At 43.0% G+C, this 13,077-nt stretch overlaps 1 protein-coding gene across 3 annotated transcripts in view; it reads right to left on the minus strand.

Annotated features, from left to right (window-relative positions):
• The window catches only part of FAM189A2 (family with sequence similarity 189 member A2), a 68,107-nt gene extending 58,059 nt beyond the window's left edge, over positions 1 to 10,048 (minus strand). For 2 of the 3 annotated variants that reach the window (XR_747927.2, XM_010362955.2), the window contains exon 1: positions 9,107 to 10,048. Coding sequence is in view for 2 of the 3 variants with exons in the window: in XM_010362955.2 (XP_010361257.2) it covers positions 9,107 to 9,520 (414 nt within the window). In the remaining variant the exon portion in view is untranslated. Of the gene's footprint in view, positions 1 to 7,866; positions 7,949 to 9,106 lie in introns of those variants that run through there. The other variant, XM_030920410.1, reaches the window with a different exon arrangement.
• Between the last annotated feature and the right edge of the window lie 3,029 nt (positions 10,049 to 13,077).

The raw sequence follows: 13,077 nt of genomic DNA on the forward strand, positions 1-13,077 counted from the left end.
AAGAACACACAATCAGAAATTAGCCTCTCCTTCTGGTGAGTGAGGAATTACTATTTCTCAGCCAAAAGCTCCCTGTTCCTAGCAGCACCCAATCTGTTGCCAGGGTCAGCCTCATCAGATGCATGTCTGGCGGGATCCTTCCCTTCATCAGGTTCCCATCCACTATGGGACAGGTAAAGTCTTCGAAACGGGAAACAAGGCCCTTCAGGATTTTCTCTTACCTACTCTCAAGCTTGGTTTTTACATACCCCAGCCCCCCCACCACACACCTTCCTACCAAGTACCTGCCCTCCCTCGGGCCAACCAGGCTCCTGACATTCCTGGGCTATGTGCTTCTTTCTCTTTGCTGAAGTGCTGTGTCCTCCCAGCCTCCCTCTAGCTGCCTGAGAACTGTTACCCATCCTGCAAGGCCCCATTTAGCAGTCACCTGCCCTGAGAAGCCCTCACTGATTCCACCGCTCCACACTCATGGAAGCCCTCTGCACACACTTCTTTTTTTCCAAAAACTCTATTGTAATAATTGAGGGATGTGTCTCTATATTACCCACTAACTGTGAACTCCTGTCTTGTCTCTCTAAAGTCCTAGTTCCCAGTATTGTGCTCCAATTGTTGGCAATTAATATATGTTCCACAGCATTTATTTCACAAAGTGGGAGGAACTACTGTGAGAAGAGCCCATGTTGCAAAATGACACTTCGATAAAAAACGAGCTAAAAAATCTCGATCAGAAAAAAACAGGCTGGGCCTGGTGGCTCACTCCTGTTACCCCCAGCACTTTGGCAGGCCGAGGCAGGCGGATTGCCTGAGCTCAGGACTTCGAGACCAGCCTGGACAACATGGTGAAACCCCATCTCCACTAAAATACAAAACCTTAGCCAGGCGTGGTGACGCTACTTGGGAGGCTGAGGCACAAGAATCTCTTGAACCCAGGAGGTAGAGGGTGCAGTGAACCGAGATCGCACCACTGCACTCCAGCCTAGGTGACAGAGCGAGACTCGTCTCAAAAAAAAAAAAAAAAAACAGTATTATTAAAAGGAAGTGTCCAGCTCCAGCCATAACAACCCATAAAATAGCGATATGCCTAAACTGTTCTTCTCACCTTGTCTACCCAGCCACAGCACCCCACCCTCCTCCATGTTAACAATCTAACATGTTTACATATTTTACATATGTATGTATTTTTCTCTAAATTCTTAGTACTACACACATATGTCTATGTGTATATATACACACTCACAGGGATGTGATTTTTGTGAAAAAAAATCATAAAAGATATACTTTCCCTGCCTCTTCCTTTACTCTCTCAATAAATACTTCATAGAAATCTCTTCATATGCATTGGAACAGCTCTAATTCATTTCACTTCAGTGGCTACATAACATTCCATTGTGTGACTGTACTTAACATATCCAATCATTTCCATATTAATGGGTATTCATTCTATATCTAGTTTTTTGCTCTCACAAACAATGCTGCAGTAAACATCTATGAACACATATCTTTAAAAACAAGTGCTTTTATTTCAGCGGAAAAAAGTCCCAGGAGTGAAGTTTCTAAGTTGAAAGGTATTTCTAATTTTTTTATTGTAATAGATCATGACAGATTCAATTGTCATTTCAAATGAGGTATCTCTGAAACCAAAGAACTAAGCTATCCGTATTTCTTCCTTTGGAGGGGAGGTATTTTGTTTGCATATGGTAGCAAGAAACTATAGAAAACGTAAGTTAAAAAATATGTACAAAATGTATATATGTACAAAATGAGAAACATCAATAATCTCAAAATATATATGACAAATATCTTTAAGGCCTCAGTGGGGAGAAATACAAAGTTTATTGTGCAATATTAAATAAATAGCCAAGTAAGTCAAGGCATATACCAAGTCTATGGATTGAAGACAAACTAAGAATGTCATTTCCATTTAAGTTGTTATATGGACTCAGCACATATTCAAGTTAAATCCCACCAGGATTCCTGTAAGCCACCGCTCTTTACAATGTTTTAAGAAACTATATTCCAGCTCCAGGAGGGAGCTATAGTTGTGGCTCTTCATTCCTGAACTGGGCAACAAAGGCACACACCTATTTTTATTCAACTTCTCCCTCTCTTCAAGCCCGGTGAAGCCCTGAGGCACTTGGGGAACCCTGTGAGTGTTGATGGGGAGAAAAGCAAATAGAGGAAGCAGGCCTGGATGGTTAGAAGCCTCTGGAATGGTAATGGGAACAGAGGTGCGACAGTTGGGGATAAATTTTTTAAGAGCTCAAGACTTAAGGAATGATGCTTCCATTTCATCTGAAAGGGAGGCAGAATTCACGGATGGGGAAAGGAGTTGGGAAAAGAAGAGAAGGAGGCAGAGTATTCAATGCCTCCACTCCCTTGGTGGCAGCAGTAGCTGGAGCTCCATTAGAAATGAGTCAAAAAGGTCCCTTAACAATGTCCTTCCATGGCTCCCATTATGCCAGAATGCTATTACATGTTTAACTGTCAGTATCACGATGAGGGCTTGGATCTGTGCATACTCACTCACACACCACTAAAGGATCCCAGAAGGCACTCAGTTAGTTACGGCAAGAGTCAATGAGTGAACGAATGAATGGAGGCCAGAGAAAGGAGATGACCTTGCTCAGAGATGACTATGTAAGCCTAAACACATTTTTCATCCCCTGTGCTTCCTAAAAGAGTACAGCAGCAACAAAAAGCAACTCCATCAGCATTCTTTCCATCCAGCGCAAGATGGAACTTGCCCTGAATGAACAGGTAAGAACTTATTTTCTAACACCAAACAATCTCTATATTATTATAATGAGAGGTATTACAATTTTTGTTTCACTCACTGCTAACCCATTTCTTGTAGCTTACAGGAAAAAGCAGAGGCCTTTCCTTTTTTCTGATACTACAAAGAAGGGCTCTGAGATACCCCAGGGGAGATTCATTGTTACCCACCATAAATGGTTAATGTGCTTTCATTTTCCAAAGTAAAAATCAAATCGTTAAGATCAGAAGCTTATAATTCTACTGCCCTATTTCCCCTTACTAATCCATTAACATGTGTTAGGGCAAAAATGTTCTGAATCATTTATCAAAAGCTGCTGTATGTAAACACAGGGATTTTTAAAAAGCCATGTTGTAAATGTCCTGTGTTACCTTGTAAATAAGCAGAAAATCATGTCAAACTTCTCAACAACCTACCCTGCCCTATAGCTCTTACAATGGCAATTTTTTTTAAAAATGTGTGTGTGTGTGTGTGTGTGTGTGTGTGTGTGTGTGTGGTTTTCTTCCCTATCTGTCTAGCATAGCTCATTTAAAAAAACACATTGAGAAAGTGGGCAACTGAATATTTCTAATGAAAACATGATGGTAACTATAATGTCCTACAAAAATACTGGCCTGTTCACTTTACTTTAACTATTACCTTGGTGTTTAAAAACCATTGATAGAGGTTCCTGTGTATTCCAGGTCTGGTGCTTGGGTCCAGCAGTGATGCACTCTCCCATATATACTCTAGCTACACCTTCACAAAATCAGTCCTGAAGAAGCAGCATCCCACCCATTTTACAGATGAGTAACTGAGGCCGAGAGGCACAGAACTTATAAATGTGACTCTGCTGATATGCAAAATAAAGGACCAAAGAAATCAAAACTCATCTTCAAAATTATATTTTAAATATCCCTTAAATATTAAAGTAGTATTTGATTAGTATGATAAAAAATATTTACTATCATTTAACTGGTGGTAAGCATAATCTTTATGTTAGTTTTTCCTTTGGTCCATTGATTTTTCTTTATGTTTATTCACTGCGCTTTTTTTAAAAAAGGTTCACCCTGAAGTTCACCAATGTCTGTCTCTTTATATGAAAGTGAAACCTTGCCAAAGAATCATGGACTCAAAGAAGGATGATCATGAATTCATGATCAAGGATGGTCATGAATTCAGACCAGTGACTTAAAGCAGAGACATGAATGTATACAACTGATAAAGAATAACAGGGCACTCGGTGACGAACAAAAAACAACAACCAATTCTCTACCACTCATCTGAAATATCTCCTAAGGATCATGCATGTCATTGAAGTTAGGAATTTTGTTTCTGAAGGAGGAGAGACAACCCAATGCAACTCTCTCTCCTCTTTCATTAAATCTAGTGCAGTGTGGCAGACTGAGTCTCCCATACCGCAGTGGAATGTAGTTAACCCCAGTGCAACCTAGTTAACTCCCATACCCCAGTGGAATCTAGTTAACATTAACTCCCATACCCCAGTGGAATCTAGTTAACATTAACTCCCATACCCCAATGGAATCTAGTTAACATTAACTCCCATACCCCAGTGGAATCTAGTTAACTCTCATACCTCAGTGGAATCGAGTTAACTCCCATGCCCCAGTGGAATCTAGTTAACACTAAACACACCCCCCAAACCGAGAGCTAGGACAGCACAGCTGAAGACGGACACTGAGACACTTCCTTAGCCACTCACCTCCAGTCAAACGTCAGGTTGTTTTTCAAGATGGCTCATCTTTTAGCTTCATGAATTTTGGGAATAATAATATATTGAGTGATTTACCAGTGATACCAGGAGGAAATCAAACGCTCAGAGTGCTCAAAAACACAGACTACGTTAAAAACTCTCCCTTCAAGTTGCTGAAAGTATGAATGAAAACTATGAGAAAAGATGCTTTATAGCATTTGTTAATTCTTAAGTGTTTTAAAAAATAGATAAAATATACCTTCAAAGTTCAAACAAGTGAAAGAAGCCTCCAAAATCTCAGGCTCAGGGCTCTCTTAAGGAAATATGTATGAAAAAATATCCTTGAACTATACGATGTCCAACAAATAGTCATTTCAAATAAATATATTTGTCTCTTGAACCTAATTTTGTATCAAATATAAAAGCAAAATTTTTCAGTGAAGCCTCAAGAAGATGTGTGGGTTCAGTTGATATAGCAGGCTAAAGATCCTAATGGTCACAGCTTGAAATATGAGAATATTCTTCTACTGTGTTCCTATGTGGTTTCGAAGTAACCTTAGACATAAGTTGGCACTTCCATTCAACTACCTAGCTTCATATGCCAATAAAACTTGTGAATGAATAAACAAACATGGCATATCCATACAATAAAATAGGAATGAAGTACTGAGACTTGCCACAGCATCGATGAAGCTTGAAAACATGCTAAGCGAAAGAAACAAATCATAAAAGACCACATATTATATGATCCCATGTACATGAAATGTCCAGAACACACATATCTACAGAGACTGAAAGTGGGTTAATCAGTGGGTGGCTAGGGGTGGAGGTGGTGGAGAATGGGGAGTAACTACTCATAACTTTGGGGGTGACAAACATTTTCTAAAACTGTAATAGTTGCACAACTGTGAATTTACTAAAAACCACTGACCAGTACACTTTAAATGGGTAAATTGTATGGCATGTCAAAGCTTTTTTTTTTTAATTCTGCAGTTCTCGACTCATACTCTTCCAGCATTTTTTTTAAATAGAAACCTTAGTTTAGCTATCTTTGAATTAGTTACAATGTGCTATCAAGCCCATTTCTTTTATAAATACATACTAAAATACTAATGGCTGAAGTTGTGATACCTGGAATTTGCCTTAAAGTAATCCAAGGGTGGGGCCGGATGCGGTGGCTCACACCTGTAATCCCAGCACTTTGGGAGGCCGAGGCGGGCGGATCACGAGGTCAGGAGATAGAGACCATCCTGGCTAACACGGTGAAACCTTGTCTCTACTAAAAAAACACACAAAAAATTAGCTGGGCATGGTGGTGGACACCTGTGGTCCCAGCTACTCGGGAGGCTGAGGCAGGAGAATAGTGTGAACCTGGGAGGCAGAGCTTGCAGTGAGCCAAGATCGCACCATTGCACTGCAGCCTGGGCAACAGAGCGAGACTCCATATCAAAAAAAAAAAAAATTAACCGAGGGTGTTAGGAAGGGGAAGCAGTGTTAGGTATAAAGTGGTCATGTGTTGATAGCTACTGGGTAAAGGGTAAAATGGGGGATCGTTACACCCTTCTTTCTACATTTGTTGAGATTTTTTAAATTTTCATAATAAAAGATTGACAGTTAAAGGGAGTAGTTCTTCGAACTGCCCACTCAATCCTATGCTGGTTCTATTTTCTTGTAATAAAAATACACATATTGAAATATATATAGATGAAATGTGACACCTGAGATTTGCTTCCAAATAATAAGAGAATTTAATCTCACAAATGGACTAGGGAGCACGAAGGATCTAATTCCTACCCTGCTTGGAATATTCAGCCTTCCTGAAGTTTATCAGAAGACACAAGGCCCGCAGCAGAGCCCAGGAAGCGGGTACAAATGAAATCGTTGTTGAAGCTGGGTGAAAGATATATGTGGGTTCAACATATACTGCATAAAATGTAAACTTTTCCATAACATGAGATTTTTCAAAAACAACCTCTGTCACATGCATAAATTCAAAACATGTGATACAAGGCTCTTTTTCCCCTAAAGCACCAAGAGAGTCATGGTGCCTAAAGCCATCCTCTTAAAACTGTATTTAATTAATTGTTCTACAAATACAGTATCTATTGCTTCTGTTGTCACTTTGCAAATTCTGAGGTCAATCTCAGGAACAAGTCACAAAAAGCAGGAATAACCAACAGTTATACAGTTGCATATAGACCAGGGTTTGGAGGGTATGGGGAAGAATGGGGAAAGACATATAGCAGAGAACTTGTCAGTTCCAAATCACTGGTTTCTTTCTCTGCTCTGCTATGCCTAGACTTGGAGACAAGGACATACCCAGCCAGCAGACCAGGAGTATTTTTTTTTTTTTTTTTTTTTTTTTTTGAGACAGAGTCTTGCTTTGTCGCCCAGTCTGGAGTGCAGTGGTGCGATCTTGGCTCACTGCAAGCTCCGCCTCCCGGGTTCACACCTTTCTCCTGCCTCAGCCTCTGAGTAGCTGGGACTACAGGCGCCTGCCACCGTGCCCGGCTAATTTTTTGTATTTTTAGTAGAGACGGGGTTTCACCATGTTAGCCAGGATGGTCTCGATCTCCTGACCTCGTGATCTGCCCGCCTCGGCCCCCCAAAGTGCTGGGATTACAGGCTTGAGCCACCGCGCCCGGCCCAGACCTGGAGTATTAACCTTCACCTTCTGGTTGAAGGCCTTTTTTCTTTTCTTTTCTTTTATTTATTTATTTATTTATTTATTTATTTATTTATTTATTATTTTTTGGTACTTCATCAAATTCAACTGTGGCTTGACTGATATCTAAGTGCATTTACCTCTGAAATGATTCACAATAGTAAATGATACCAGCTTTTAATTTTATAAGACAAAAAACAGTTTTTAATAATTCTAAACTAGCTTTGTTTGAGAAGACAATAGATCACGATTTTATAAAGAGCAAATTCCTAAAAATATATGCAAGATTATTACTGGCCCATAGTATTTAGAGAAATGAAATGCACCCACTCTTTGGCTGGATTTAGTCAGACAAGTAAAATAGGTAGCATAATAGGTCTAATTCCTACCCCATCTGGAATATCCATCCTTCTGGAGTTTTCCTGAACACTCATTGAGGCCAGTGGCAGAGCCCACAGGCAGGGCCACCAGGGTGGCATTTTTTCTACATGAGGCACAAATCGTGGTCTTCCCTCACCACAGCACAGCATGTACCCCAATAAGATCATTCAACATGAAAGCATTTCAAAAGGAAAGCAAATTGGCACTAGATGAAGTATACAATTTCAGGCGAGTCTCAAGGAACCTAATGTTCTTATTTAAACAATTACTTTGGGTTCAACTAGTTCCTCGAGTCCTTTTTTTCAGTTTGGTCTTGAATTGCCATATGTGTGAAACTGCAAAAGCAGTTCTTACCATTCAGGACATACACTGATTACAGATCTTACTAAAAACTAGCAGCATTGCTAGACTTTCAGATTTACACAGTGAGTTCACAGAAAGGTTATTTACGGCCGGCTGTGGTGGTTCATGCCTCTAATCCCCACACTTTGGGAGGCTGAGGCAGGAGGATCACTTGAGCTCAGGAGTCGGAAACCAGCCTGGGCAACATGGGGAAACTCCGTCCCTTAAAAATAAAAAATAAAAATTTAAAATTTAAAAAAAAAAGATATAAAGAAAGGTTATTTACTTTACTCATCTTCCATAGTCATTCCACAAAGATGTGTTTCCAAGTCTCTCAACACCCAGAAAACTTCAGGGGGTTATATGCCTTGGACATTGTGAGATTGTTAGGAGGTGGAGGGGAGTGACCACCCGGTGTCCATAGATACTGGCTGGCAGCAGCTTTTCTCTGAAGTTGGGCACTCTTTGGCCCCAGGCTCAGCGTTCCCGGTTGGAGGAGTGGGTCCTGGAGAGCAGATAGCTCTAGCTAGCTGCTGGGTGCTCCAGGACCTTTGGCCAGCTCATCCCTAATGACAGGTCCCGGTTCTCACAAACTGAATTCTGCACAGCAGCCTGCATGGCTCCAGGAACCAAGTGGGGTTAAGGCCCTCCTTTAATGACCAGGTACAAGCGCCAGTTCACACACACCCTCTCATTACCTCCTGAACTCGTCTGGGGGTCGAGCCACCCTACACATTTCACATTTACGTGTGTCTTAATGGAGAATAAAACAAGCGATGTGTCCGAAACTGTCCCATCCCACAAATACACCTACTATGTGCCAGGCATTCTTGATACATCGGTGAACAAAAATGACCAGAATCCCTGCCCTCCCAGCACAGACGTTGTCAGTGGAGCAAATACTCAACGACGAAAAGAAGTTTAATCACTTTCCTCCCACTTTCCTGCCACCCACACCCTGTCCTTCCAATCTCCCAAAGAGCTGGGTGTCTTTGCTTAATTCTATTAGCTTGACAGGGACAACAAAATCCTTCAGCCTGCGCGCAACAGACACTACCCAGGTGCAACCCAATTCACCCCTGAACTCCACACCGTCGCGGAACATTTTTCTCCAGGCTCCAAAAACTTCAGGTGGCGTTAAGGCTCCCCCAACTGCAGCCCTGAAGGCCAACTAAGGGACAATGGAAGGGTACGACCAGAGCCCCCCATCCCCGGGATGACCGGGCGAGCGGGGCGCGCGCGCGGTACTCACCGAGGAGCCGGCCCAGAACGGGCACGAGTTCTTCACCTGCGGAGAGCTGCTCAGCGACAGCGCCCCGAAGCTGAGCGCCACCATGCAGCAGCCCAGGATCAGCTGCAGCAGCCCGAGTGACAGCAGCGGACGGGCGGGCAGCAGCGCAGAGCCCGGGGCCGCGGCGGCAGCGGCGGCGGCTGCCCGGCGGGAGGACAGCGCCGGCGGCGCGGCCAGAACCCCGGCGGCAGCGGTGGCCGCGCAGCGAGGCCGCGACGGCGGCTGCAGCGCGCCCCGCGGCCAGCGCGGCCGCAGCGGGGGCAGCGGCGGCTCCTGGGCGGCGGCGGCGGCGGCGCCCGGGCCCCCGGTCTGCGGCCCACCCGAAAGCCCAGCCACGGGGCAGCAGGAGCCCGGGAGCACCACGGGCAGGGACATGGACGGACCGTGAAGAGTGCGGCCGGCGGTGGCGGGGAGGGGACGCTGAGCGGAGCCGAAGGCGCCGCACACTGGGCACCGCGGGCGGGCTCCGAGGCCGAGGGGGAGGGAAGGAAATGCGCACGGCCCAACCGCTTGCTGCCGCTGCCGCCGCCGCCGCTGCCCTGGCTCCAGCCGGCCGCACCCACCTGCCGCCTGGCGGGTCCGCCTCCCGCTGGCCCCGGGCGCAACCTCACTCTCACCCACGCGCACCCAGTGCTCGCGCTGCGCTGGGGCAAGTGCGCCACAGCCTCGGAGTCCCCGCCAAATCTGCGCCGGCTTCCTGGGGTCCTGGCAGAGTGCCCTGCCCCAAATATTTAAATAAGTCCCTCGAGCTGGGAGGCACCCCACGGCCAGGACGCGTCAGCGCCGGCCACCGACAGCCTCAGCGTCTGTCCCCACCCGCCGAGCTGGGGCTAGAGAAGAGAGAGGAAAGCGCCGTGGACCCTCGGGCCCCTTTACAGTCCAGCCACTAAAGAGGCCCCGGCGCGCTTTAATGAGAAGGGAGCCCGCCCTTAAACTTTTGCCCCCACAAGGAGGGGGATGGCTGGAGGAGGGGCTTTGGGGCGACTCGATGGGAAGAGGCGTAAGCCAAGGACTTCGGGAAGGACGACGCCGAGCGCAGTTACCGCTCGCAGGGCGCAGGACCTGCCTACCCTGCATCGGCGCGAGAGTGCTTTCCTGGCATCTCGGTAGGAGCGGGAATGAAAGGACTGGGTTACCTTGGAAGCATCTAGCATCTGTAAAAAAGTACCCGGGGCAGACCGGAGCGCATGGCAAGGATTACGCTCTATCCTCCTCTTATTGACTCATGAACTGTATCAGGCATCTATTAGGCATCACCTGGTAGAACACGGAACCCCCAAACTTCCGAGGAAATATCCTAATAAAATCCTAAACTATTTTGGTAATATATGAAAAATCTTTAGAGAGAAAAAAAAAGGTGATTCCTCTTTGCAAAATGAATTCCCTTAGTAATATGCTTTTCACCTTGGAATAATTCTAATGCGTAGAAAGTTTCGTGCCTAAAATGATTATAATAGACTTTTTTTCCTGATAAGAACCACAGCAGTGTTCTTGGCAGTTAGTCAGTTCCAGTATTAGAAAGCTTATCTTATCGTAAGGTATTTAACATCCTCCCACCCAATAAACCAAGAAAAGTGTGTGTCAGTTTTTATACTCTGTTTGTGGAAGCTGTATTTATATTGGTCGTTACACTTTAATCCACAATGTGATATACTGTCAATGTGCCCAAGTTTACATATACACTTCTTAAATTATTAAAGCACATGTCATTAATGGTGCCTAGGACTTCCTTTACAGACTGCTCCCATGAATAAATTCAAATTCTAGAGGAAAAGGAAGATGTCTTTCAAAATAAGGGTTTAAAGTCTGTTGATTCATTTTAAAAATGCCATACAGTATATGCTCTTAAATTGCTGCTGATGTTAAATGAAAAGCTTCTTTGGGCCGAGGTTATACTCTATTTTATATACAAGCTTAACAGTATTTAATTTTTAACCATGTATTACACCATGCAATATAGTAAGTCTGACTGAGTGTTAAGAAATTCTCTCCGCTAAACAAATCTATTTCATTGGCCAGTTCTAGACATCTGAAACTTACTATTAAAAATGTATTATTTGTGTCTAAGAATGTTGCTGTTAGAAGTCAGGATATCCTCTGGTCCTTGGGGAGGGACATGATTATGACTGGAAAGAGGGTTTCAAGGGGTGCTGGTGACTATTTCTTTCTTGATGTGGGTACCAATTACATGAGTAAGTTCATTTTGTGAAAATTCATGGAGTTACAGTTATGATTTGTGTGCGTCTCTGTGTATATTTTATACTTAAATACTGTAAAGTATTTCCAAATACTTTATTCTTAAAATTTTTAAACCCTTTTTCCCCATGCAGAAACAGATGATAGCAGAAGTAATTGAAATTCATAGATGATTTTATCATCTTAAAGGCTTTACTCATAAGGTAACTAAAACTTTTCCAAAGCTACTATTTAAGAGTTGTCATACAGTCATTTGTTGTTGTTGTTGTTGTTGTTGTTATTGGCCACATTTAAAACTGAGTTTCTTTTTCTGGTTATAAACGCAAATCCATATAACACTATCCCAACCTTTAAAATTATGCCAATAAAAAATCTCAAGTATTTGGGCTTGGTATTTTTGTAAACCAAGCTTGATTCTTTGCATCTCCCAAACCCTGCTTACCTTAAGCCTTTAGTTAGATCTGAGCAACCTGTATGTAACTAAGCTCTTATAGGATAATTCAGAGCCATTGATTTCCATTTGTCTTAATAAATTTTTTTAAAAAGTGATGACTTTTGAAAACAGTCTGGCAATTTCTCAAGAGGTCAAGTATAGTGTTTATTGTTATTTGACCCACTAATTCCACTCCTAGGTATATACCCAAAAGAAATGAACATACTCACACAAAAAAATCAGTGCACAAATAGCAGCATTATTCACAACAACCAAAAAGTGGAAGCAACCCAAATGTCAATCAACTGGATGAATGGATTAACAAAACAGGAATATCCAGCCAGTGGAGTATATTTGTCAGTAAAAAAGGAATGAGGTGCTCATCTATGCTACATGTAGAAATCTTGAAAACATTATACTAAGTTTCAAAATATCATATGTACCCCATAATATGTAAAATTATTATATATCCACAACAATTAAAAAATTGTTAGACATTATGCTAAGTGAAAAAAGCCAGTCACAAATGACCACATATTATATGATTCCATTTATCTAAATTGTCTAGAATAGAGAAATTTGTAGAGACAGAAAGTAGCTTACCGGCTGCTTAGGGCTGGGGAAATGGGGAGATTGTGGGGGGATGATGACTAAAGGATATGTGGGTTCTTTTTAAGGTGGTGAAAATGTTCTAAAATTGATTGTACTGATGATTGTATAATTCTGAATGTACTAAAAACCAGTGAATGGTACACATTAATGGGTGAATTGTATGTAGGGTATGTGAATGATATCTCAATAAAGTTATTATCAAAAAACTTAAAAATGAATAAAGTGAGGAAGAACCTGTGAAAAATTTGCCCCAGATTCTTCATTAATGTAGGCCAAAGTTCAAGGAAACAATCGCTGAAGTGTGTTGTTTGGTGGAACCCGTATGCCAGTTTTCCTCAAGATCAAAGCTCAACTCCAAGCAGGTTCCATACACCTTCCACTAATGCTTCCCGTCCCTGTCCCTCATTTTCCACTCCTTGCACTAGGAGTCTCCTCCACTGAAGAGTTCAGTTTCTTTGCCCAGGTTTCTTGGACATCTTTTTTTTTTTCTTTTTTGAGACAGAGTCTCACTCTGTTGCCCAGGCTGGAGTGCAGTGACATGATCTTGGCTGACTGCAACCTCCGCCTCCCAGGCTCAAGCAATTCTCCTGCCTCAGCCTCCTGAATAGCTGGGATTACAGGTGCACACCACCACACTCAGTTAATTTTTGTATTTTTAGTAGCAACAGGGTTTCACCATGTTGGTCATGCT

Source organism: Rhinopithecus roxellana, chromosome 16, assembly GCF_007565055.1.
Source record: "Rhinopithecus roxellana isolate Shanxi Qingling chromosome 16, ASM756505v1, whole genome shotgun sequence".
NCBI classification, from domain to species: domain Eukaryota; kingdom Metazoa; phylum Chordata; class Mammalia; order Primates; family Cercopithecidae; genus Rhinopithecus; species Rhinopithecus roxellana.